The following is a 24,730-nucleotide window of genomic DNA, read 5'->3' as shown; positions in this document are numbered from 1 at the left end:
TTTTAATGAGGTCACTTTTTTTTTTAAACAATATCAAACTAGTCACACAAAACCTTACAAAGTTTGCAATAACAACAAGGGGGAGCAGGAAATATAAATAACAAAAATAAAAAAATAAGAGTCAAATAAAGAAAAATAAATAAATAAAAACAAAACCGCTTTAATCCTTTATTTAAAGTCAATATATTTTCAAAGTTCTGGCACTCGTTTTTACAGTCGAAAGATAAATTGAATATATCAAAAAAAAAAAAAACCATACAAAATTTTAAAGTTGGGGGACATTTTTTTGTTAAGATTTATAGATGTGAAATTTACTGTACAAATAGATTCACAAGAAATTCAACGCCAGAATTAGACTTCAAAATACATAATAATTTTTTTTCTACATAATAATATTCTTATATAATATTTTAGCTTTCTAAATTAGTTTAAAAAAATTGGATCTGTGTTACAGAATGCGCATTTGTCTTCACGGTCTGAAAATGCAAATCATCCAGAAAGTATTGCTTCACTGGGTACATTTCCACTTTTTTTACAGCCTTATTCCAAAATGGATGATATCCTTTTTCCCTTCAAAATTCTACACACAATACCCCATAATGAGAATGTGAAAAAGGTTTTTTTTTCTTTTTTTTTTTCCAAATTGATTAAAAATAAAAACCTATAAAATCATGTACACAGGTATAACAGCCTTTGCCATGAAGCTCAAAACTGAGCAGGCATATCCTGTTTCCACTGATCATCCTTGAGATGTTTCTACAGCTTAATTGGAGTCCACCTTAATTGGAGTCCACCTGGGGTAAACTCAGTTTATTGGACATGATTTGGAAAGACACAAACCTGTCTACATATAAGGTCTCACAGCTGACAGTCTAGGTCAGAGCACAAACCAAGCATGAAGTCAAAGAAATTGTCTGCAGACCTCACAGACAGGATAGGATTGTCTCAAGGCACAAATCTGGGGAAGGGTACAGAAACATTTTTGCTGCTTTGAAGGTCCCAATGAGCACAGTGACCTCCATCATCCGTAAATGGAAGAAGTTTAGATCCATTCGGACTCTTCCTTGAGCTGGTCACCCATCTAAACTGAGCGATCAGAGGAGAAGGGCCCTAAGGAGGTGATCAAGAACCTGTTGGTTGCTCTGTCAGAGCTATAGAGCTTCCTCTGTGGAGAGAGATGTTGGATATTATGTTTCATGGCTAATTTGTCAGTGATATAAATCATAGTATAACTCGGGGGTGTTTTTGTTCCAGAAGGACAACAATTTCTGCAGCAATCCACCAATCGGTCCTGCATGGTAGAGGGGCCAAATGGAAGCAGCTCTTTAGTAAAAAGCACATGGCAGTCGACCTGAAGTTTGCTAAAAGGCACCTGAAGGACTCTCAGACCATGAGAAACAAAGAATACCAGGCGTCATGTTTGGAGGAAACAGGCACCATCCCTACAGTGAAGCATGGTGACAGCAGCATCGTGTTGTGGAGATGTTTTTCAGCGACAGGAACTGGGAGACTAGTCAGGACTGAGGGAATGATGAATGCAGAAAATGTACAGAGACATCCTGGATGAAAACCTGCTCCAGAGTGCTCTTGACCTCAGACTGGGGCGACGGTTCACCTTTCAGCAGGACAATGACCCTAAGCACACAGCCAAGTTATCAAAGGAGTGGCATCAGGACAACTCTGAGATTGTCCTTGAGTGGCCCAGCCAGAGCCCAGACCTGAATTTGACTGAACATCTCTGGAGAGATCTGAAAATGGCTGTGCACCGACGCTCCCCATCCAACCTGAGGTTGTAATTGCTGCCAAAGGTGCATCAACAAAGTATTGAGTAAAGGGTGTGAATACTTGTGTACGACTCATAGTTTTTGTTGTTGTTGTTTTTTATAAATTTGCAAAAAAAACAACAAAAAAAAACCAATTCATGTTATCATTATGGGGTGTTTTGAGTGGAATTTTGAGAAAAAAAAATACTCCATTTTGTAATAAGGCTGTAACATAAATTGTGAAAAAAAATAAGTGAATACTTGTGTGAATACTGGATGCACTGTACTTCCTTTATCTTGTTCATGATGCAATATTTGTATGGTAACATCCAGGCTTTCTGCCACAAGGTGTCACTAAAGATAGTATTCCCGAAGGATATGTATGGGGTAAAAAAGCTGTCAGAAAATGTGTGAATGTTAGTTTATAGATGAGCATAATGAAAATTTTGCAAACTCTTGTATATGTCAAATCATACAAAAATATGTATCGTGTATTCTGTTTGTGAGAATATGATAAAAAAGTTACCACTTTTAAAAAATACAAATATGAAATGTACTTTTATAGTTGTGGTTTCTTCATTATAAATACGAATCAAAGTCTGTGACTCCTGTCAAAAATACATCACGGGGCCACAGGCATTACAAATGGAGAAGATCCATCAATTCTACATACTGCGCATGTGTTCAAAGTGTGTTCATCTCAGGTCCGAATGGAATAGTTTGGACTGTGTTGAATCCTGGGTCTCCAAAGTAAAGGTCAAACAATGTTGATATCAATTGGATTCTATGATGTGACATATGTTACACTACAACATGATAACTAAGCATGACACATGGTGCAAACTATTCCTTTATAAAACCCTATTAACTCAACCAAAAATTTGCATCACTTTTTACCAAAATTGGAGCAACATTAACTTTTGACCCCTGTACAAACTGATATTGACCTTTGTCACTATTCTTGCTGTTTTTACCCCATAACTCCATAACATTCCATCATAGGCAGTCCAAACTATACCTTTTTTGGAATCTTTATGATCAGACAAATAATGTGGTGTAGTTTTCAATATGATTGGAGCATTTCTAAATTTTGATCCCTGTGTAATTCTTCAATTGACCCCTACCTGGCTGCCTATTAAAAATTAAAATGGCCAGTCTTTTTTTTTTTTCCAAAAGAGTAACATCTAAGGAGTATTTCTGTGGAATTTGGTGCTTGTGTCATCATTTGCAGTATTCTTTTTTAAATATTCTGTTATCTGCTGCACTAAAGTCAGCCTGAGCAGGCTGATCAAAAACATATGATGTAGGTCACTGATGTAAGACAGAAATGCACTTCCAAACCAACGTAATATTAAATTTCTGCTACGTTACAATATAATGGAACTAAACTAACCTAATGTTGCCCGATTTCGTGCCGTGCCTGATTTCATTTTGCCAATAAAAGTCCATAAAAATACATAAAACAGATATTGCAGAGGACAGCACAACAAACTTATTTCCATTGTGGTCCTCAGGATGAAGAGAGAGAGAGAGAGAGAGAGAGAGAAAATACCTATGGTGTTTCTTTCATCAGCCATCCTGCCACCATGAAGTTGAATGGTTGCACCTGAGATGAACGCACTTTGAACATATGCATGGTATGTGGAATCAAAGCATCTTCTACTTCCATACATAATCTATACACTAAAAGCAAAGTGGCCTCTGTGTATGTGTGTATAACTTCAATCATGGAGAAACTGGGAAAAGCTGACATTTGCTGTTTGGTATTCTTATGTATTTTGGGTCAAGGATGAATACATCGAAAACAGAAAGTTCATAGTAGTACTAATATTTTTTGGAGAAATTAGGGATGTTAGGTAACAACAGTGACCAATGGATGTTGATATCACCATTAATCAGTCCCTGGTAACCAGTTAAGCTCTGAACAAAGGAAATATCTCAACCTTGCCAGTTGTAAAATATGACTCAACTAAATGTGTCAAATAATTAATAGTTATTCACAAAATTTTCTAATTTTAATTTCCTGCATCTTCAGTTAGTCATTATAGAAACTTCACATAATTTATTACCACCCTTGAACAGTGTCAGCTACCTATTTTAGAAACACTACCCAATCTATAGAACCTGTGGATCCCAACAGGCAATGCGCTAGTGTGACAGACTTTGATTTGTATTCCTAATGAAGAAACCACAACCATGAAAGTGTATTTCATATTTCTATTTTTTAAGAGTTAACTTTTTGATTGTATTCTTAGACAGAATGCATGCTACATATTTTGTATGATTTGACATGTACAAGAGTTCTGTAAAATTTTCATTCATGCACAACTATACACCAACATGCTCACAAATTTACTTTTAAGCACGTTCTCTGACAGCATCCTTACCCCCATACACTTCAAAGCTTCAGTTGCCCGTTATCCCCCAGGCGATGGCAGTAGCGTTAGGATTCTGAAGCGTTCAGCACTTAGTCAGTAGATTAGACAACTAGCTGTCCACCTCTAGCTTTCGTGGTTTAAGCAATTTGCTTTGTTAAACTGTGCAACTTCAATAGCTCTAACACCATGGCAGCCCTAGTCACTAGCAGGCATCCACGTGTCTTTTTTAAATTACAAGTGACCTTTTAAATTTGCCATCTCGAAAAGGTCCAGACAAGCTACCCCGTGTTGCCACTCCAACTCTAACATAAATTACATCAATTTATAAATATTTCACCTTAGCACTGGAAAATTGTTCATGTAAATGAATTTTAACTGTCCAACTGCATCAACATTTGTTCCATTTTACAATTTTCCCCCTATACATATTCAAAAAAAGTATGTGGTGAAAGTTTTGAACTTGTAAAAACATTCCATCTCAGCAGTGATGTTCATATCACTAGGTTCTGAGCCTTTTGAGTTTGAACCTACAGAACCAGGATGTTCTGGACAGGTGTTTGGCAATGCCAATACCTTTATAGGAGAACAAAGATCTAAGTCTTCAGGATACTGGTGCATCCAGTCGTACTATACAGTTGTGAGAATTGGATGCTTGACATAACGCAATGACTGGATTTGGTACTAGGTCTCATCGGAGGATCCTTGTGTACCTCTGGAATAACTAAAGTAAATGTGTCTTCCTTCTCTTGCTCACTGTATGTTTTTGAAGTTAGATGTGGCTTGACAGGTGTGGTGGCCACCAAGGTCACCACTGGCTACTTTACTGATACATTCATGTGATCATTTGGGCAACCTGAAGAGCGTAGCAGGATTAATAAGATGCAGCAACATAAATTCGAAGACATGCAATTACACAAATGTATCAAACAAGCACTAATCAGAAGAACTCAAGGATAGTAGTTGGAGAAACAGTCCAGATGTTTTTTTTTTTAGCAACATCTAAGATAATCCAGCAAAGTAAATTCATAAATGAAATCCATGGGATAAAATAAATAAATAATAAAAAAATAAAACAGCTGCAGTGACTGTAGTGGCCACCAGGACCCTGCAGCTACCAGCAAGGTGTCACAAGCAACTTGATAAGCCTGTTATGTTTTTATGATGCTAACATGGCCTAAAACAGGAGTTCCATGGACCTCAACAGTTATCTATCAGAACCCAAAATTTTATAGCTAAATATGCAGTTTTTAAGGCATTACATATAGAAATACTTAATCATATGCTGGCCCTAGTCCTGATCCTTATTTGACAGTACACGAGAGTCAAAAGCAGTACAACTTACAACACTAATCTTGATTTTGTCCATGGCAGATTGGCCAGTCATCTACACACACACAAACAATAAAACTTTTATTGTTCCAGACAAATGTCACATACACAATAAACAGATGTTCCATTACTAGTCTATCAAACATATTTACAAAATAAAACAGTGCCACTTGTACACATAAATGGTAAATGGACTGCATTTATATAGCGCTTTTCCATCTGCATCAGACGTTCAAAGCGCTTTAAAAAGCGGGCAGCACCCCGATGTCAGGGTGCTGCCATACAAGGCGCTTATTACACACTGGGAGCAATATGTCCAGTTGTCCTTTAAAGATCTTGAAGTTTGCTGTGAATGCAAAAGTACGCGACATATTAGAACCAACATTATTGAATGTCCAAGCTACACTAAATACAGTAATGTGGAAAAGAAATCGAAACATCCCACCTGTCCTCAACAGTTCTGTTGGATGGGTAGTACACCTTAAATGTGAAGCCACTGCGTGGGAATGAGCCCTGTTAAAATAAATAATTGGCAAAAAGGTGGTTGTGACAAATGCCATGGTTACTTTAAACTCACTGTATTGAACCCACTTAATACTAGTACTACTACCACCACGACCACTACTACATTTTCATACCGGATTGAGGCAAAGGCAGTCGGTGTTGGAGATGTTGAAGGGATCGTATTTGTCAGCAAAGATGATGACATCAGGGACGGGGTAGATGCGCAAGGTGTAGTCATACGCCCAGAAAACAGGACTGACATACAGAGGGAGTGGAGTCAAGTGACCCTGGCAAAGGATAGTCCGAACAAACTGGAGGGAGAACAAGAAAATAGCAAGATGATGCATCTGAGGCAATAATGACTTTCCAAACACCAAACACAACCTATACTGCATACCTATATAATGAAAAAATATCAGCCTCACAACCCGAGTGTGAAGCGTCCGGGATGAAAATCAGCACCTCCAAATCCGAGGCCATGGTTCTCGACCGGAAAAAGGTGCTTTGCCCTCTTCAGGTCGGTGGAGTGTCCTTGCCTCATATGGAGGAGTTTAAGTATCTCGGGGTCTTGTTCACGAGTGAGGGACGGATGGAGAGTGAGATCGATAGACGGATCAGTGCAGCATCTGCAGTGATGCGGTCGCTGTATCAGACTGTCGTGGTGAAGAGAGAGCTGAGTAGGGGGGCAAAGCTCTTGATTTACCGATCGATCTACGTTCCGATCCTCACCTATGATCATGAGATTTGGCTCATGGCCAAAAGAACGAGATCGCGAGTACAAACGGCCGAGATGAGTTTCCTCTGCAGGGTGGCTGGGCGCTCCCTTAGAGATAGGGTGAGGAGCTCGGTGACTCGGGAGGAGCTCGGAGTCGAGCCGCTGCTCCTCCACGTTGAAAGGAGTCAGTTGAAGTGGCTCGGGCATCTTTTCCGGCTGTCCCCTGGATGCCTTGCTGGAGAGGTGTTCCGGGCACGTCCCATTGGGAGGAGGCCCCGGGGAAGACCCAGGACAAGCTGGAGGGACTACATCTCTCAGCTGACTTGGGAATGCCTTGGGGTTCCCCTGGAGGAGCTGGGAGAGGTGTGTGTGGATCACGAGGTCTGGGCGGCTTTGCTTGAGCTGCTACCCCCGCGACCCGACTCCGGATAAAGCGGAAGAAAATGGATGGATGGATATCAGCCTCACAATACTTGAAGAAATCAGCCAGTCTTACACTGATCCTTGGTCCCATCAGGCTAGTGCTGATCTTCAGATATCAAAGTGTAAAGTGGATGAGAGTCCACAACTCCTACTCAGACAGGACACTAGTCTATAGCAGGTTACTTCCCCAGCAAAGGCTGGTACCCATTTACAGCTAGGTGGACTGGAACAAAGCAAATGATGTGTCTAAGGACACACAGACAGGAAGCCTGAAACACACACCTGGAGTCAAATCCCCATCTATACATCGGGGGTCTAAATCCTATCCCACTGAGGTGTCTGCTTTACTCTTAACACTTGGTTCAAGGTAACTGAAAATAATTTCTCTCAGGTAAAGAAACGTTAAGAGTTTTGTTCAGAGAAGGAAAAACTCACATGGTTTGGAATGTCAAGATTACTATTGGGCAGGTGGATGCAGTTCCTGCACATCTTGTTGACCAGGTCTTCTCTAATGATTACAATCTCCTGGCTGCAGTACTGAATCCTGACAGATGAAAAAAAAAAAGCCAGCAGAATGATTATAGCACTGATTATATATAAAACAACAGTTGAGTGGAGAAACCACAAATGCCCCCAAAACAGAGAATCATATGCCATGGCCTCCACCATCATCAGATCTCAACCCAACTGAACAGATATGGAGGTTTATGGACTGATATGTTCAACAGTACTCTCCACCATCATCAGAAACACCCAATTAAAATATCTTTAGGAGGAATGGCATTCCATCCCTCCAACAGAATTCCAGAAACTCAAAGAATCAAAGCAGAGATGCATTGAAACTGTCCTGGAAGCATTTGGTAACTCAACACCTTACTCAGACACTTCATGTTGGGTTTTCTTTTAATGCCACATCCATCTGTGTGCACACAAAAATATTTATTTGGACAGCAACACAATTTTGTAATTTTGTCTCTGTGCACTAATACAGCAGTTAAAGGAAACAATCAAGTTCTGAGTGTCAAATTTCAGCTTTAATTCAAGGAGGTTTAATGAAAAATATTACATTAAAAGTTTAGGAATTACTTTTATTCAAAGTCCCTCCATTTATACAAAGATTACTGTTAGTACAAATCAATGGCGCAGGGGTGGTGACCAAGTGGTTAGTGAGCTTGGTTTCAGTGCGGAAGGTCTTAGTTGTGTCAGGAATGTTGAATTGTGCCAATTCAACATGCAGATCCACGCTGACCCCGAGTGAACAACAAGGGAGCAGCCAAAGGGACTTACTAGTACAAATCAATGGTTTAGGAGAAGTTGCAATTACAATATTTGTGGACAAATGGAGAGCATGACCTCCATATTCATTCAATTTCTGCCCTTATCTGGGTCCAGCAGCTCATCCCACACTTCCCTACCCTCAGCTAAGTCCTCTAACTCTTCCCCGGGGATCCCGAGGCATTCCCAAGCTAGCTGGAAAATGTAATCTCTCCAGCATGGCTTGGGTCTTCTCTGAGGCCTACTCCCAGTTGGATGTGCTTGGAAGACCTTCCTAAGGGTGATGTCCAGGGGGTATCCTCACCAAACCACCTTAACTGGCTCTTTTTGATGCGAAGATGCAATGACTCTACTCAGACTCTCTTCCGGACAGTCGAGCTTCTCACCCTGTCCAGGACTGTAAGCCCAGGCAACCTGACAGAGGAAACTTATTTCCGCCGCTTGTATCCATGACCTTATTCTTTTGGTCATTACCCAAAGTTCATGGCCACAGGTGAAGACAGGAGCATAAATCGGCTGGTACATCAAGAGCCTCAGAAGGTGAGGCCCTCAATGTACCAGTCAATTTGTTAGTTGGATAAATAACAATATGTCTTTGTTACTGCATATTGGCTGGAAACAGCCTGTTCAAATGCAAACCATTAAAATATGGACACTGAAAATCTTATAAAAGTAAAAACTAACTCCATATTTTTTCTCTTGCAAACCCTAGTCAACCCACACCATAAATACTACATTAAAAAAGCTTCAAAAAATTGAATTCCAGTCATTATAATGAATTATTTACCTGCATGGATTAGTAGTAAAGATAGAAAATGGCACCCTCTGTCTGAACTCCTCAGTGATGTGATCTGCTAAAGGAGGCCTGAAAGAAACAATGCAATGAATGCAAATTTGTGCAATCACTCATAATGTGAATAATCTGAATAGTTACCTCGGCAGGATGGAGCCTGGACCAGGATCTTCAGGACCCGGAACAAACACAAACCGACTACTGTGGGTTTAAAATGAGCCTGTTCAGTCAAAACACCACGTTTAAAGTGAAGAACAGACCAAAGCAACAACATTCAGAGTTCATACCTGCTGTGAATGCTGGGATATGTAGATATGGCATCAGCAAGAGCCTTCAAAGACTCTGAGAGGGGAACAAATATATTATTCCTTTAGTAAAAGTACACATGTGGAAGTCACAACAATTACAACAAGTCAGCAATGATGAAGGTGTGAAAGTATTACCTTTGAGTGACGTGATCTGTGTTTTCCCATATGGGGCAGAAGAGAAGTTTCCACAAAAACAAAACAGGTGGGAGGCATTGCAGCATAACCTATAAGAAAAACAATGAGGTTAAAAGCTGCTGATTTATAACGCACTACTTATAGTGCCTCCGTAAAGTCTTCACAGTGCTTCACTTTTTCCACATTTTGTTATGTTGCAGCTTTATTCCAAAATGAATCAAATTCATTTTCCCTCTTAAAATTCTACACACCAAACCCCATAATGACAATTTGAAAAAAGTTCTTTTGAGATTTTTTTACTGTGCTTGAGAGGGGCTACAAAGAGGAATGGGCAAAACTGCCCACAGATAGGTGTGCCAAGCTTGCACAACCATATTCATGAAGACTTGAGGTTGTAATTGCTGCCACCACACACTGGAGCCGCCATTTTGCAAATGACCGACTGTAATGGAACATATCTTTGGGGGGCTTCGTCCGTCCATCTTGTCCCCAGATACAAAACCTGGGGACCTGAACAAGTGAATTGGCTGTAATGAACTCCCAGCTCTTACGGCTCATAATTTCCTCGAAAGTTTGCGAACGGACGAGAAGCACCAATTTGATCCCTTCCCCTAAATATGAAGTTGGTGAGGCCCTCAGTACTTCTGCAGTTACGCTAGTTTGTGAGGATGTTTCTGCCAAGTTTATTGATCACAACACATTCTGAGGACATGTGTTCCATGAGACTACATTTGTTGTCTATGGACCCAAAGTTACTGCATCTGCTGTGTATTGTCTCAATTCACCAATTCAGTTTCCCAAAATCTTTTTTCAAATAGATCACTGGATCAAAGTCCAGCGTAACCATTACACCACTGAACTGTTGTGCCAAAAGAGGAAAATTTAGCCTTAATTGAGTAAGAAATGTTGTCCGTATGGAAAACTCCCAGACTTGGTGTCCGTCTGCCTGATGGACAGTCAGTGTTTCAAACTCCTGGATGCTAAATTAAGTAGAGCTTGATCAAGCTCACAAAATGCACCCACTGTGCCAGAATAACTGTTTTCATGTATCATCATTGGTGGTTTACACCTTTTGTCATCTGGATTAACAACAAGTCTGTTTCTACAAGTAGTAAGTCCCTTCGGCTGCTCCCTTGTTTGCACTCTGGGTCACCACAGCAAATCCAAGGTGGATCTGTATGTTGAATTGGCACAGGTTTTACGCCAGATCCCCTTCCTGACACAACTCCACATTACATGAAGAAATGTGGCAGGGGTGGGATTTGAACCCGGAACCTTTTGCACTGAAACCAAGCGCATTAACCACTTGGCCACCACCCCTGCAAGTCTGTTTCTACAGTAATTAATAAATATGATTGGGGGGAGGGGGAGAGAGAAAGTCAAATTCTGTCCCTTTTAAAGACAGGAATTATTTTCTTTCAAGCACATCTGCATATATAATGTATGTAATGTACGACCATTGTGTGAAATTACATTGACATCAATTCACTCGTTTAGGAGATGGAGACAAGAATTATGAAAAGGTGGACAGCAGGGTGATTCCTACATACAACTGGTGGTGGGGACTTTATTTGCAAGGGTAAATAAAAAAAACAGGTCAACATGAGGACTATAGAACAGACTTCAACCTGAGAACATGATGTGGAGCTTCTCCATCACCTCAGCGCTGTCCCAGCCACACATCGGAGACAATCACAACATGGCATCCTCATTCTCCTCCTCCAGCTGCTTCAGCTTGGCTGATGCCTTCACAGAAACGGTGGATGGACCTCCAAAGAAGTTCAGATTGCCGTAGTATGCCCTGGGAATATATACAAATATCATCAATTTAAAGCTGAAATAGGAATTGATTTAAAGTTACCAAGAGCATGGTGGAGGTAAAAACAAACAAAACATTATCTTCATTACATGTGAATTTTCACTGGCATGTTGCTTTCTGGGCATCTGGCATATCAGCACTGCAAACAGTATTTCCATCACTCCCTGTTCTATTATACCTCATCTATTTTCCGCTGCTCATCTGGAGTGGCACTCGCAGTAGTTAAGTAACACAGACCAGGTGGTCCATCCTCTCAGCCATCTCCTCCAACTTCTCCCAGGGGATCAAAGACAATCCCTGGCTATATGAGATATAATCCTCCTAATCTGTTTCTAGGTCCACTCCAGAATCAAGAAGTATTCCAACTGATGTTTCTCCTCTGACTGCTTCTGGATGTCAGAAGACCTCACCCTGGTCCGAAATGTGATAGTCGCAAACTGTGCCAAGAAAACACTTTTTCAGCCAGTTCATGTTGTGACATCATTTGTTCAGCTGCAACCCAAAGTTCAAGACTCTCTTGAGTTTTTTTCTTTTGCTTTGGCTTCATCTTCAACCTGACATCCTGAAGGACTGCCTGCATTACTATTGATGCCTCCTTAATCTGCCTATTGGGCTCTTTCCCTCACTTATGTACAAAGTCTGAACTTGAAGTCCACCCCTTCATATCGGCTTTCCTGAAACCGGAGGAGTAATCCATTGATTTCTGGCTTCAGATTCTGTTGATTATCAACTACTTATCTACTTCACACTCAGCTGAAAATGTTCCCAATGTAGAGCGGAGGTCCTGATATGGGGAGAAACCCACCAGAGTACATCATTCACCAAATACAGTAATGCATTCCTGATTATGTCATAGCGGACACTCTCTGACACTTGGCTACACTATGAAAGTAAATGAAAACCACAGTTCGTGATGAAATAAAATCCAGGCAGGGTCCAACACTCGATTAGCTAAATAAGAAGTAGAAGAAACCATCTAATGTAGATGATCTTGTGTCAGCAAAGAGAGAGGAAGATGGAAAATTATGCATAATTATGCTCACATTTCAGCCCACACAGAATGGGTCATATTACTGTAATAAATTCAAAGCATCTTATTATGCAATTAAAGCCAGTCTCTAATTCTCTTTAAATGATAACCTTGTGGCCGATGATGGCTCAGTAGGTGGAAACCCAAGTCCATTGACGTGGAACACAGAATCCTCGTACCATCCTGCAGGATAGAGACAAAGCCTTTTACCCTAACAACTGAAAAATGTGAAATATTATATACTAAAAGCCCCCCCCACTGATTTACTGCTCATGCACATTTGTATTTTTTTCCTTACATAGGAGTGATAATTAACTTACCTTCTGCCAGTACGTAGCAGGACTCAGTATAAAGGCCGTTATGAAACTGGTGAGAGTGGTTAAGAAATACATCCACTGAAAATGGTCACAAATTAGTTTTTGTTGATATGTACCAATGATAATAATGAAAATTAAAGGATATTGCTTTGGACATATCCAGTTGTACTGTTCCATTTAGGTCCTCCAGATAGAATTTACCCTTCAAAAAACAAACAAACAAACAAACAAAAAAAAAACCCAACCAAACAAAAAAACAAAAACAAAATAGATACATCTCAGAAACTATAAATACAGTGTGCAGATGCATATTGAAGCCACAGAAATACACATTTTACCTCATTCCAAGGTTTTTGATTCAAAAATTTCTCTTTGTTAGTCTAGTAATATATGATTCATTAACTGACCTCTTTCAGTTGTGTAATCATGCCCAGTACGATCACCTCTCCCAGTTTATCCGTGCTTCCGAGCAGTGCTTCTATTGTTTTCAGCTGACAAAAAAAAAAAAAAACACGTGTTGCATTTTAAAAGCAAAGCCCTTGTAAGATCTGAGGATTGTTGCGTGTAGTGATGGGTGACCATGTGCTTAGACCACACTAACAAGGCAAACCCCAAAGCATAGCACAAGATTTTTTTTTTTTAACAACTTGACACCTGAAATTTATTTCGGCCCTCGTCAACAGCAGCTCCTATTGCAGGGGGGGGAACAGTTCGTGCCGATGGATTCGCTGTCAAAAATAAACAAAGTTGAAATGCAAACTATACATACCAGGAGGAACAGAAAAAACTATGCCAGATTTGGTCTGGAAGTTCACTTATGAGCAGATCTGACTGACCTGTGTAAGATTGTGTAGCGCTCCCTGGAGAGTTCGGCTTTGTCTCTGGCTAAACCGCACAGGCTGGGCGACAGGTGGGTAGTCATACTGATGCTGAATTAAAAAGCCACAACAAGGATCAAATGCCTTGCCTGAAAACGTCGGCACAACATATGTCCTGCAGTACATGTAAGCATATTTAACCCAAACTCACAGAAAGAAAAGGATTGAATCACCAACATTACATGTTACTTACGGGACAATTCTTTCGCTCCACACTGTAAATGTATCTGGGAACGTCAAGGCTCGATGATGTTGAAAACATGATCTCTATAAAGAGAAATAAGTTTTTACAGAGAATAGTTTTGCTTTTAAAATTGAAATGATAAACTAACATAATCAGAAATAATCAATAGTGTTTATGGACTGTTGGGTACAAAATACCAAAGCAGTACATGATACATATTAGCATATGGTGCTGCCAAGGATTCGCCAAAGGGACCTTGTACCAAAGACATCCAATTGTCACGTTAGCTTGCCAGTTAGCGTTGAAGTCTCACAACCACACAGATAGACAGGAAGCACTATGGAAGTACCCTAAAGAGTTGGACCAAAATTGTCCTGCAAAGATCTTGGCATCTCCAATACGCTGTTCAGCAGCTTCAAGACTCCATAAGTGCTTCCTAGGTGTCTCTCAATCTCAAAGACTCAGGACCCAGAGACATGAACGTCACTGCCAGTAAGTGAATGTCTCTATATGTTCAACATACAGAGATACAGTACACTTCACCAAGTCAGTGAAAGCCTAAATCCTACCCGATCCAGGAAAGCTGCAAACCCAGACACCCAGCTCCAGACTCAGGCCAATGATTCTGCAAGATCTGTAAAGTCAAGGTCTGTAAACCTTTAATACCAACAAAGGCAGCTATGGTGCTGGTTTCCACAACCCTTCGCAATTTCATAATACAGAGTCCATGCAATCATTGAACACTGTAGGAGCCAGAACACATCCCTGATAACACCAGAATTCACTGAGAAAAGTAAACACCCAATTACACAATATCTTAAATGCCTCAAACCATGAGCTGCACATCATATAGCTTACATACATAGACACATATACTCTTCTTCCTATGTTTAGATGCTTCTTCTGTGTACCCTCGCCTTTCAAATGGTCAAGCAACAATTGGAGATTGAAGCATTTGTCCTAAAGGTTGTACAGTCTTGATTTGAAGGCATTCATACTTGGTGCAGATACTACACCCTGGGGAAGCACATTCCAGTTACTTGTAGCCCTCAGTGTTAGAAAATTCTGCCTTGCAATCTGTAATACGTAATAATTCTTCTTGTGCCCTCTGGTGTGCTGTTGTTCAGTTTGATGTAAGCTGCTTTAACTTGAGAGACACCCTTAGTGTGTTTGTAGAGCTCGATCATATCACCACAAATCCATCTGTAACAGAGACTGGTAATTGAGCTTCGTGAGAAGGGTCTGATAGGAGTCATCCTTTAGAGTTTTACTAGCATTTCACCATCCAGATATGTGTAGGAATGTCATATCTAGCCAAGCAGTTCCTTGGTCTTGTTCACTTGGTGTTCACAGCCTGAACTAAATGTTAGGGCTGGGTTGACATGAGCACCTCCTTCTTTCTCTAAAACAATTTTTTTTCCATTAACATCTTGGTCACCCTTCCTCATATGGTACTAAAAGGGTTCTCACTTACATTCCAGGAGCATGACCTGCTTTTCTGCATTAAATCTGAGCAGCCAGTCATGTGACTGCTCCTCCAAAGCCTTCAGATATTTCTGCGTCCTTGTTGGTCTCCTTACCACTCATCTCCATGAACATCTTTGTATTATCCACAAGTATCTGTATCACAGCATGAACAATTTCTAGCATGTAATTTACGAACATAATAAAGAACACAGGGCCCAAACACACTACCTTGCAGCATGCCACTAATCACCTCAGTATGGAAGGATTGGATTGTGTTAACTGAAACCTGCTGTACTCTACCACTCAAGAAGTTCTCCAGCCATCTTCGCACTTAACCTCAGATGCCATATGCCTTTAGGTTGTGGATCAATTGAAATCAGAAATCAAGATATATACAATCTATGCTGTCTCACCTGTCTAGGATCTCTGTCCAGATGTCTGGTACTGTTAGATGCTGGGTGATGCATGATTTGCCCTTGATAAAGCATAGTAAACTATTGGTACCCACAGGGCTCATGTTCTTTCAGTTATTTGTTCTAGGATTTTAGAGGGAATAGAGGTGAGGCTTGCTGGTGTGTAGTTTCTGTTAAGGTTTCTCTGCCCCCTCTTGAATACTGATCAGACTGTTTTACTATTCCATCAGCAAATTATCTGATGTTGGCTTAGGATTTTGCTACAACCTCCCTCCCTCCCTCCCTCCAAATAAGACACAGGGATTCATTTCATCTGGACTCTGGAATTTATTGATTTTCTTTGATTTCTTAAGTTCCAGAGTGACTGTGATGTCACCTAGGGCCTCAAGGTGACATCACAGTAACCAGGATGGGAGTTCACGTTCACTTCCCTTGGCAACAACTGATACAAAGAATATGTTCAACTATATATATATTTTGACCATTCCAGGCCATTAAATAATAATTAACTGCTGTACATACATGGTTTCATCACAAGACTGAGTGCAGTCCTGAACAGCACTTTCCACCACAGACAGCTCGATCATAGTAGAGGACACTGTGGGGAAACACACAAAGTGGACTCAGACTGACTCCCAAAAAGCTCATGCATTAGTGACCGTGGACTTACGTGGCTGTTTTTCCACTGAATCCAGGAGTTTTTCTATGACGTCATCCAGTTCAGATGGACTGACGGACTGCAAAACCTCCACAAGATATTTGCTGGCTTCACTGCGGCACAAAACAAGCCATTAAACAACACTACACATTTATTCTGCAATTCGACTTCTGGGAAAGGCGCTATTAGGAGGTTTAAAAAGGTATCTGTTTTCCGCTTGATAACCTGTTAGCAAATTTAGAAAATATTAAAAAACCCAAAACATTTTATTTATTTAAATACATACGGTCGCAGAATAGTCCTCGCATTTTGAATCCAGCCAACACTTTAGTCTTCATTTTCGAACAGCCTCCATAACTACGTTTATGCAGTCATTTAATTTGGCGCTAAACGTGTGTGCGGAAATACTTCAATACTTCCGGGTATGTACTTTTCAAATAAAAAGGCGGAACAAGATTGCTAGGATTTTGATGATTTTTTTTTTATCTGAATAGACACAGCTCATATTTTTTTTAGTTATCACTATAAATATTTTTTCCCAAATTAATTAATTAATTGTTTGTTTTAGATTTTTAAGATAGCTATGTGTGTGTGTGGGGTGTGTGTGTGTGTGTGTGTGTGTATGTGTGTGTATATATATATATTATTTATCACATAATATGCGCTTTCGGCTTCTTTTCACATTTACTTAAGCAAACTTCAACAACACATAAATCATTTTACACTTTGAAAAGGACCGTTTTGCACTTTTTTTTTTTAAAAAACTGCATGTTGGCGTTTTATTCTGAAAAGAAAACGACAGGCGGTATTTGTTTCCTGTTTTCTGGTTTGTTATTTTGACACTTTAATGTCTGCATTTCGTGTGTTTTTAAGAGAGAAAAGAAAGACAAACTGGAGGTGCTCGCTGAGTATGTTTTATTGTGTTATAGTATTTTTCCTCCTCTGGATACAAGCTACCAGTGGTTCTGTGGTGCTTTGAAGAATATGTTCAGGAAATAGTGCAATTTTACGTTGAAGTCAAACACGTTTACGTCCGACACTGTGACGGAGGAGAAAGAACGTCGACTATCAATGGTTTTATTTCATTGATCGTCTTTTTTGTGTAACTTGAAGCGCTGTTTGTGATTTGGGGCTGAAAAAGCTGCAGTGGTTTGTTGGTATGAGAAGCAGTTTAACATTTATTAGCTATACTGGATATTCTCTACTGATACATAAACGTCATTTTGCTTTGTCAAGATATCTGCAATTACATTTTGACTTGGAACTGAATGTAGATATGTAAAATTCCACTTTCTCATATGAACAATTACATTCAGACTGTATAATTCAAGTTAAGATATATTTAATTCCCCTCAATTCAATATACCTTAACAGTTTCTTATAGATATCTTAAATTAGGTTTCAGATACTTCACATTATGTTATAGATAGCTTGACCTTGCATTATCGCTGAGTTGAGTGTGACGTTGCAGATCTCTCAAACTGGAATTGCTGCTAGTCATAACTGTAGAAATCTGTCGCATCATAACTCAGTCCCCCTCCATCCACCATATCACTCCTGTTCGCCAACAGCTTCACTGGCTTCTGGTTCAGTTTTTTTTTTAATTGGGCATCGCGATCTTGTTTGAGGGTTGGCACTAAAGCTTTAAAATATGATGCGATAGTCCTACATTTGAGGCACTTTCTCTGAGTTTTTGGGCAAATTACACGGCAAACAAAGTGAAAATGTAAAGAAAAGTGACTGTGTTGAAAAAACGGACATGTGTTGCGGTTTGTTTATGACCCAGAGCTCAAATATGTCGAGCGCTTCTGCAGACGAGAGAACGCAGCTACTCTGTCAAGGTGTGTAGGGTAAAACTTACCGACATGACCTCTCCCATTTGACTTGTGTTCCATTCTCCACTGGGAACCGAAAAACAACCTGCACTTTTCGCGACAGCTTCAGTGTTTGCAGCCAAAAACAAAAACACCAGTTCTCCATTAAAAGCGATGTTGTGCTTGTATTGCTGTCCGCGGATGTGGTTAAATCCTGCGATATCACACAGGGTCAAACGAGACTGTGCTGCCCTATTCAATTCAAAATCCTCCTGTTAACATTCAAGGCCATTCATAACCTCGCCCCTCCATATCTGTCTGACCTCCTCCATGTTCCCACTCTCTCCCGCTCCCTCAGACCTTCTTCCTCCATACACCTCTCTGTTCCCTCCGCCCATCTCACTACCACGGGGGCAGAGCATTTAGCCACTCTGTTCCCCGTCTCTGGAATTCATTATCATCTCAACTCAGAAACATCGATTCACTCCCCCATTTAAAATCACACACTCAAAACACATTTGTTTCTGACAGCTTATTGAACTGATGCCTATTGCTCTATTTATTTTAGTGATGTTTTTTAGTATTGTTTCTTTTTATGGACTTTGTGTTGTAATTGTGCGGTGTCCTTGAGTGCCGAGAAAGGCACCTTCAAATTAATGTAGTATGTTATTATTAATTACTCTTACGATGGTCCTAGTATCAAGCATAACTTTTCCCTGCATTGATGTTAAACCTGGAATAGCCAGAATATGAGTCAAACAAAAATCAAAAAACAAAAAGCTTGGCAATAGCATAGTACTTGTTACTCAGTTATTTAACAATCAGGGTCACAATTTTACCTATAACGTGTTTTTATCTGAATAATAACACTCAAACTTTATTTCCAGACTATATTTGAGCCATCTGTAGCTATTATTTGTAATAGTAAAAATCGGATTACAAATATCTGTAACTGTCTTGGGGATTTGTGATGAGTTGAGTGTTGTTTGAGTGACGTCACTGCTGATGTCTGTAATTCAGTTTTGACTGAATTACAGATATCAGTAACTGTCGTTTTGACTAGTCAGAATGACGTTATAGATATCTTCAATTAAGATTCGTATTGTTGTAATGAAATTATGGTTAATCAAAATGATGTTGGTATTTGCAACAGTAATTCTGGATAGTCAAACTTGTATAATAACTGTTAAAATGTCTTGCTATAGTGTTTGTGTTTGCAGCAGCCTGTCATGGACTCTGAATTGTTTGAGCGGCACTACTCAGAGGTGGTGGCGCATGAGAGGAGTGGCCACACGGCGTTGCTGGAGGACAACCTACTGTACGTGTGGGGAGGATATATGGTGAGGATCACACCAATCTGTGCAGCCTGATTTTCACATATGATGTACACTGCTGTGATACAGTTTTAAGCATTTTGATTAAAAAAAATGGCACATGCATCAATCAATTTATCATTCCAATATGTTAATAAAAAAAAAAATATAAAAAATATATATAATATATATATATATATATATATATATATATATATATATATATATATATATATAGCTAATGAAAGGCATAAACATACATTAATGCAAATCATACATTCTGTCTGTCATTTCAGCCAGTTAAAGGCTCAAATGCAAACCTGGCAACATAAATGTAACCATTTGCTGGCAGTTATTGGTTCTACCACTGTTTATTTATTTTTATTATTATCTTTTTGTTCGAAAAAGGTAACATCACAGTTATATTCTGCATTTACAATTATAGTTAGTCCTTTTTCGGTTTTACACACTATAAAACAAGCAAATTTAGAACAGTAACAAACATGAACATTGTATCCGAACTAAGCACTCACAGTCATGGAACATTCATTAGAAAAGGGAAATAAAATGGTGATCAACATGAGAAATTCCTGAATGGGTCATAAAAATTCTGCATAGGTAGGAGATATGAAGGCAATCCATTTGTTCCAAATTTCATATAAACAGTCCTTTTGAATTCTGAGAGTATGTTAATTTTTTCATTCTATAAATTTCATATATAGCTTGAAACCAGTTTTCTGACTTTGGAATTACAGAGTTAAATTATGAGTTATGTGTTTTGAAGCGTACCTAGATTGGCTGAGTGGATTTTCATGTCTCAAGTTTTTTATTTTTTTTCAGTCTATTGCTGATAACGAAGTCTTCCTTCCCAGTGATGAAATCTGGGTGTATGACTTAGAACGTGGTGTATGGTAAGAATTAAATTTAACTTAATCTGCTTGTTTGTGATCAAAACAAACAGTAAAACATTTTTTCCCTACAACAACATTCAGGCATCTTGTGTCAAACTTTCTGCTGATTCACTTTTTTTTTTTACGTTCGGAAGATAAACTTTGTGTGGACTGATAAGTATTTGTATTTGCCTGCAGCTTTTTATCCCCCGCTGGCAGAAGGCCCCAAGGGGGATTATGTCATTGCGATTTCCCTCTGTCTATGTGTCTGTCCGTCCCAAAAAGGGTATAAGCATTCTGAAATCAAATCCTCTCACACGTTTTAGGAATTTCATGTAACTTGATACAAATCCTTGTTATAAGTTTGTAATACACATATTATCACATTGCTCGAATTGGACCCATTTTACCAGAGTTATGATCCTTGATTAACAAATCTAGACTCTCTCAGTTTCATGCTTCGGTGCCTGCATCCTGAAATCAACTCCTCTCACATTTTTAGTAAGAATTTTGTGTAACTTGGTACAAATCCTTGTTATAGGTTGGTAATACGCATACTCTTATATCGTTCCAGTTGGGCTCATTTTAGCAGAATTATGGCCCTTGAGTAACAAAGCTACACTTAGTTTTATGCTTGGGCCTGCATCCTAAAATCAACTCCCCTCACATTTGTAGTAGGAATTTCTTGTAACTTGATACAAATCCTTGTTATAAGCTGATAATACACATATTGTAACATTGTACAAGACTGACACATTTTGGCAGCGTTATGGCCCTTGATTAATAAACCTAGACAAGATAACAGGAAAAAATGGGTGTGGTTTGTTCACTTTCTCTCTCTCTTGGTCTCTCTGTCTCTCGCTCTCTTCTTTTTAATTTTTTTTAAAGGAAAGCTTTCAGTATGAATGGGGAGGCCCCGCCCTCCATGTCTGGCTGCTGCAGCTGCTTCCTGAATGGTCACATGTACATATTTGGGGGCTGTGATGACAACGGACAGACAAATCAGGCGAGTTAATGTTTAAGATATTGTTGGAATCATGCCGCATATAGGCCATGGGCCGTGTAATCAATATCCCTTTTGATTTTTGACACCATGGCTTACATCTGGTCCCAAATGATGGCAAATGAAATAGTACTTGGCAAATGTTGGCGAATGAAAGCCTATGGTACCCCAAACACATATTTTTTTCACAAACGTGAATTTTGAGCATTAGTGAGAACTGCTGGCCCAAAATGTCAAAAGGTATCGTGTGTGTGTGTGTGTGTGTGTATGTATGTATGTATGTGTGTATATATGTGTGTGTATATATATTATATATATATATATATATATATATATATATATATATATACAGTAGTGTTCAGAATAATAGTAGTGCTATGTGACTAAAAAGATTAATCCAGGTTTTGAGTATATTTCTTATTGTTACATGGGAAACAAGGTACCAGTAGATTCAGTAGATTCTCACAAATCCAACAAGACCAAGCATTCATGATATGCACACTCTTAAGGCTATGAAATTGGGCTATTAGTAAAAAAAAGTAGAAAAGGTGGTGTTCACAATAATAGTAGTGTGGCATTCAGTCAGTGAATTCATCAGTTTTGTGGAACAAACAGGTGTGAATCAGGTGTCCCCTATTTAAGGATGAAGCCAGCATCTGTTGAACATGCTTTTCTCTTTGAAAGCCTGAGGAAAATGGGACGTTCAAGACATTGTTCAGAAGAACAGCGTAGTTTGATTAAAAAGTTGATTGGAGAGGGGAAAACGTATACGCAGGTGCAAAAAATTATAGGCTGTTCATCTACCATGATCTCCAATGCTTTAAAATGAAAAAAAAAAAAAAAAACACGCGTGGAAGAAAACGGAAAAACCATCAAAATGGATAGAAGAATAACGAGAATGGCAAAGGCTCACCCATTGATCAGCTCCAGGATGATCAGAGACAGTCCGGAGTTACCTGTAAGTGCTGTGACAGTTAGAAGACCCTGTGTGAAGCTAATTCATTTGCACCAAAGCATTTCGTAGGTACTGCAAATTAGTGATGGCAAACTCGAAACACTGTTCAGGAACATTTGAAAGCCTGTTTCGGAACATTATTCCAAAGTCCCCAAAAGTAGACACACTGAAGACTGCCACCTACCTGACAGTTCACGAATGTGCAACCACATTAAATTACAAAATTTATATTTAATGGCTACAGTCAGTGTTGGGTCAGGATGTTTCAAAAGTAAACACCACATAGTCTAAATCTTTTTATTCTTTTTTAAAACCCAGGATAGGTTAAAATTATAAGTCCAATTTTGACAAATCAAACCTTATCTCAAACCTTACCAAACGATATCAGAAATGAGACATTCTACTTGTCGTAATTTAAAAGGACATCTGGAATTGATTTTTCAGGCAGACAAAACAATTGTAGCACCTCTAATACGCTTGTAAGAACAAATCAATGAGGAATATTTATTAGTCAGAATGCACAAGGTGAATTTGTACCTAATAAATATAAAAACAGCTGACTGTACAACACAAACATCAAACTGATACATCTCTGAGAACAAAGTGAAACACAAACTGAACCAATAAGAGTGAAAAGATTAAGAAATCCAATGCAAGGCAAAGTTTACCCTGTTTGTGTTTCCTCTGGCGTGATGCCCTCCAAACAAATAGATGACTCCATCGACACACGCCGCGCAGCTGCCGGACATCGATGTATGCAGGTTACCGCCGGCTACATGTCTTGTCCTGTAAATGTGAAGGATTCTTTGAAGTCTGTCTACATTTTTAGGAGCTGCGTCTCTAAAATACTTCAAAGGTTGATGATGTTGGTTTTTACCATATGCCGGTCTCCATGTCGTACGTCCAGATCTCATTTTGAGGCAGATACAAGTCGAAGAATCTAGGTGTTTGAGCATTCTTAATGAAATGGGAAAGTCATTTTAATCAACACATAAACTCTAGGTAAGATATCTTCATGGAATGAAAATATCATTTTAGTTAATCAATGCCATATGGCGTCCTTACCTTATACCCACCCCATATGTACATGATGTTCCGGTCGACCACGGCTATATGACCGCTGCGCTCTGCTGGGGTGAACAACTCAAACGACTCATCTGCTTCAGGGCCCAATAACTCTGCAATCTCCACCTCGACTACTTCCTCATCATCTGCAACTATCCAGTCAAACTCTCTGTCATCTTCATCTCTGTCTGGCTCGTTGCCATCTTCTCCAGCAGGCACAAGATCACCACCATCTTCCTCAATATTAGCCATTCCCCGCTGTCTATGATTAAGGTGAGATAAGACAAATGTGAAAAACACCAACTCCAAAAAAACAACTGTGAATCATTTAACTAATCAAAGAACTGTTAAAGACTAAAACAAAAACCTTTCAAGTTTTGACTCGCTCATCTCTTAAAACGTGTTTGGGAAACGGCTTTAAAACAAATTTACACCAATGACAACAGAATTATATAAAATGGTTTTAAACATATTTTAAATTGAACTAAAGATTTTCTCATTCGGAACAGGTTTTACAGCAATCGAACCAACTACACAATGAAATCTGGACTTATTATTTTAATGTCTGACCTGACTAAGATTATTGTTGTTCCATGCAGAAGATACACTGGTTTAAACTTCTTTTTGTGACATTTTAAATGGGTTTAAATGGTAAATGGACTGCATTTATATAGGGCTTTTCCATCAGCATCAGATGCTCAAAGCGCTTTACAATAATGCCTCACATTCACCCTGATGTCAGGGTGCTGCCATACAAGGCGCTCACTACACACCGGGAGCAACTAGGGGATTAAAGACCTTGTCCAAGGGCCCTTAGTGATTTTCCAGTCAGGCTGGGCTTTGAACCAAGGATCTTCTGGTCTCAAGCCCAACGCCTTAACCACTAGACCATCACCTGGTTTAAGATCATTTAAACCAAATAGTTGCTTTGGAAGTACTTCAGCAGCTCTAAGACAAATATTTTTAGTCACGGTATTCTAGCTAGCTACAAGGAATGGACGCTATTTACAGCAAGCCATCATACACTCATACTCACTTAATAAAAGACCCCATCATACTAAAAGCAAACACAGCAGCATATTCAGCAAGAGCATATACAAATGCTCAATATAGGATTAAAATGATTAATACCAAATGAGGTATTAAAACCCTTACCACTGGTACAGATATCTCCCTCACAGTAAAACAGATTTTTGGCATGTTCTAATTTTACACAGTGAGGAAATAATGTGGCACACTTCACTGGGCATAATCCAGCAGTGTTGATGACCCGCTATAACTGCAAAAGGCCCAGAGGATTC

The 24,730-nt window shown here is 39.3% G+C and overlaps 3 protein-coding genes and 1 long non-coding RNA gene across 5 annotated transcripts in view; 1 reads left to right on the top strand and 3 right to left on the bottom strand.

The window, feature by feature from the left end:
* Positions 1-24,730, bottom strand: part of klhdc2 (kelch domain containing 2) — a 40,559-nt gene that overhangs the window by 14,661 nt on the left and 1,168 nt on the right. The window contains exon 2 of one of the 2 annotated variants that reach the window (XM_034159989.1): positions 23,541-23,693. In XM_034159989.1, coding sequence (XP_034015880.1) covers positions 23,541-23,681 — 141 coding nt within the window. In that variant the 5' untranslated portion in view covers positions 23,682-23,693. Of the gene's footprint in view, positions 1-23,540; positions 23,712-24,730 lie in introns of those variants that run through there. The other variant, XM_034159990.1, reaches the window with a different exon arrangement.
* Positions 5,717-13,496, bottom strand: LOC117501157 (DNA polymerase epsilon subunit 2-like). The gene is given in 15 exon segments (XM_034159994.1): positions 5,717-5,816; positions 5,916-5,983; positions 6,109-6,285; positions 7,548-7,656; positions 9,175-9,252; positions 9,322-9,381; positions 9,468-9,522; positions 9,624-9,680; positions 9,683-9,712; positions 11,252-11,424; positions 12,583-12,655; positions 12,793-12,841; positions 12,935-12,991; positions 13,197-13,280; positions 13,444-13,496. Coding segments are annotated over 14 exon segments (1,026 nt in total). The 5' UTR covers positions 13,218-13,280; positions 13,444-13,496; the 3' UTR covers positions 5,717-5,797.
* LOC117501158 lies at positions 13,914-16,687 on the bottom strand. Its single transcript, XR_004557948.1, has 4 exons — positions 16,676-16,687; positions 16,402-16,502; positions 16,254-16,329; positions 13,914-13,934 (listed from the first exon to the last, which is right to left on the bottom strand). It is a non-coding gene; the product is annotated as an uncharacterized LOC117501158 (long non-coding RNA).
* On the top strand, positions 17,498-21,567 carry LOC117501155 (kelch domain-containing protein 1-like). The gene is made up of 4 exons (XM_034159992.1): positions 17,498-17,546; positions 19,409-19,543; positions 20,357-20,427; positions 21,295-21,567. The coding sequence occupies exons 2-4, from the start codon at positions 19,433-19,435 to the stop codon at positions 21,419-21,421; spliced, it is 309 nt and encodes a 102-aa protein (XP_034015883.1). The 5' UTR covers positions 17,498-17,546; positions 19,409-19,432; the 3' UTR covers positions 21,422-21,567.

Source organism: Thalassophryne amazonica, chromosome 19, assembly GCF_902500255.1.
Source record: "Thalassophryne amazonica chromosome 19, fThaAma1.1, whole genome shotgun sequence".
NCBI classification, from domain to species: Eukaryota; Metazoa; Chordata; class Actinopteri; order Batrachoidiformes; family Batrachoididae; genus Thalassophryne; species Thalassophryne amazonica.
Note: the sequence above shows the minus strand (reverse complement) of the source record. Positions and strands in the feature narration are given on the sequence as shown.

Bases quoted from the DNA above. Each gene is read 5' to 3' on its own strand.
- LOC117501155 (XM_034159992.1), top strand. From the start codon at position 19,433: ATGGACTCTGAATTGTTTGAGCGGCACTACTCAGAGGTGGTGGCGCAT. The intron at 19,544-20,356 runs GTGAGGATCACA...ATTTTTTTTCAG, and splicing joins ACGTGTGGGGAGGATATATG to TCTATTGCTGATAACGAAGT. The intron at 20,428-21,294 runs GTAAGAATTAAA...TTTTTTTTAAAG, and splicing joins GACTTAGAACGTGGTGTATG to GAAAGCTTTCAGTATGAATG.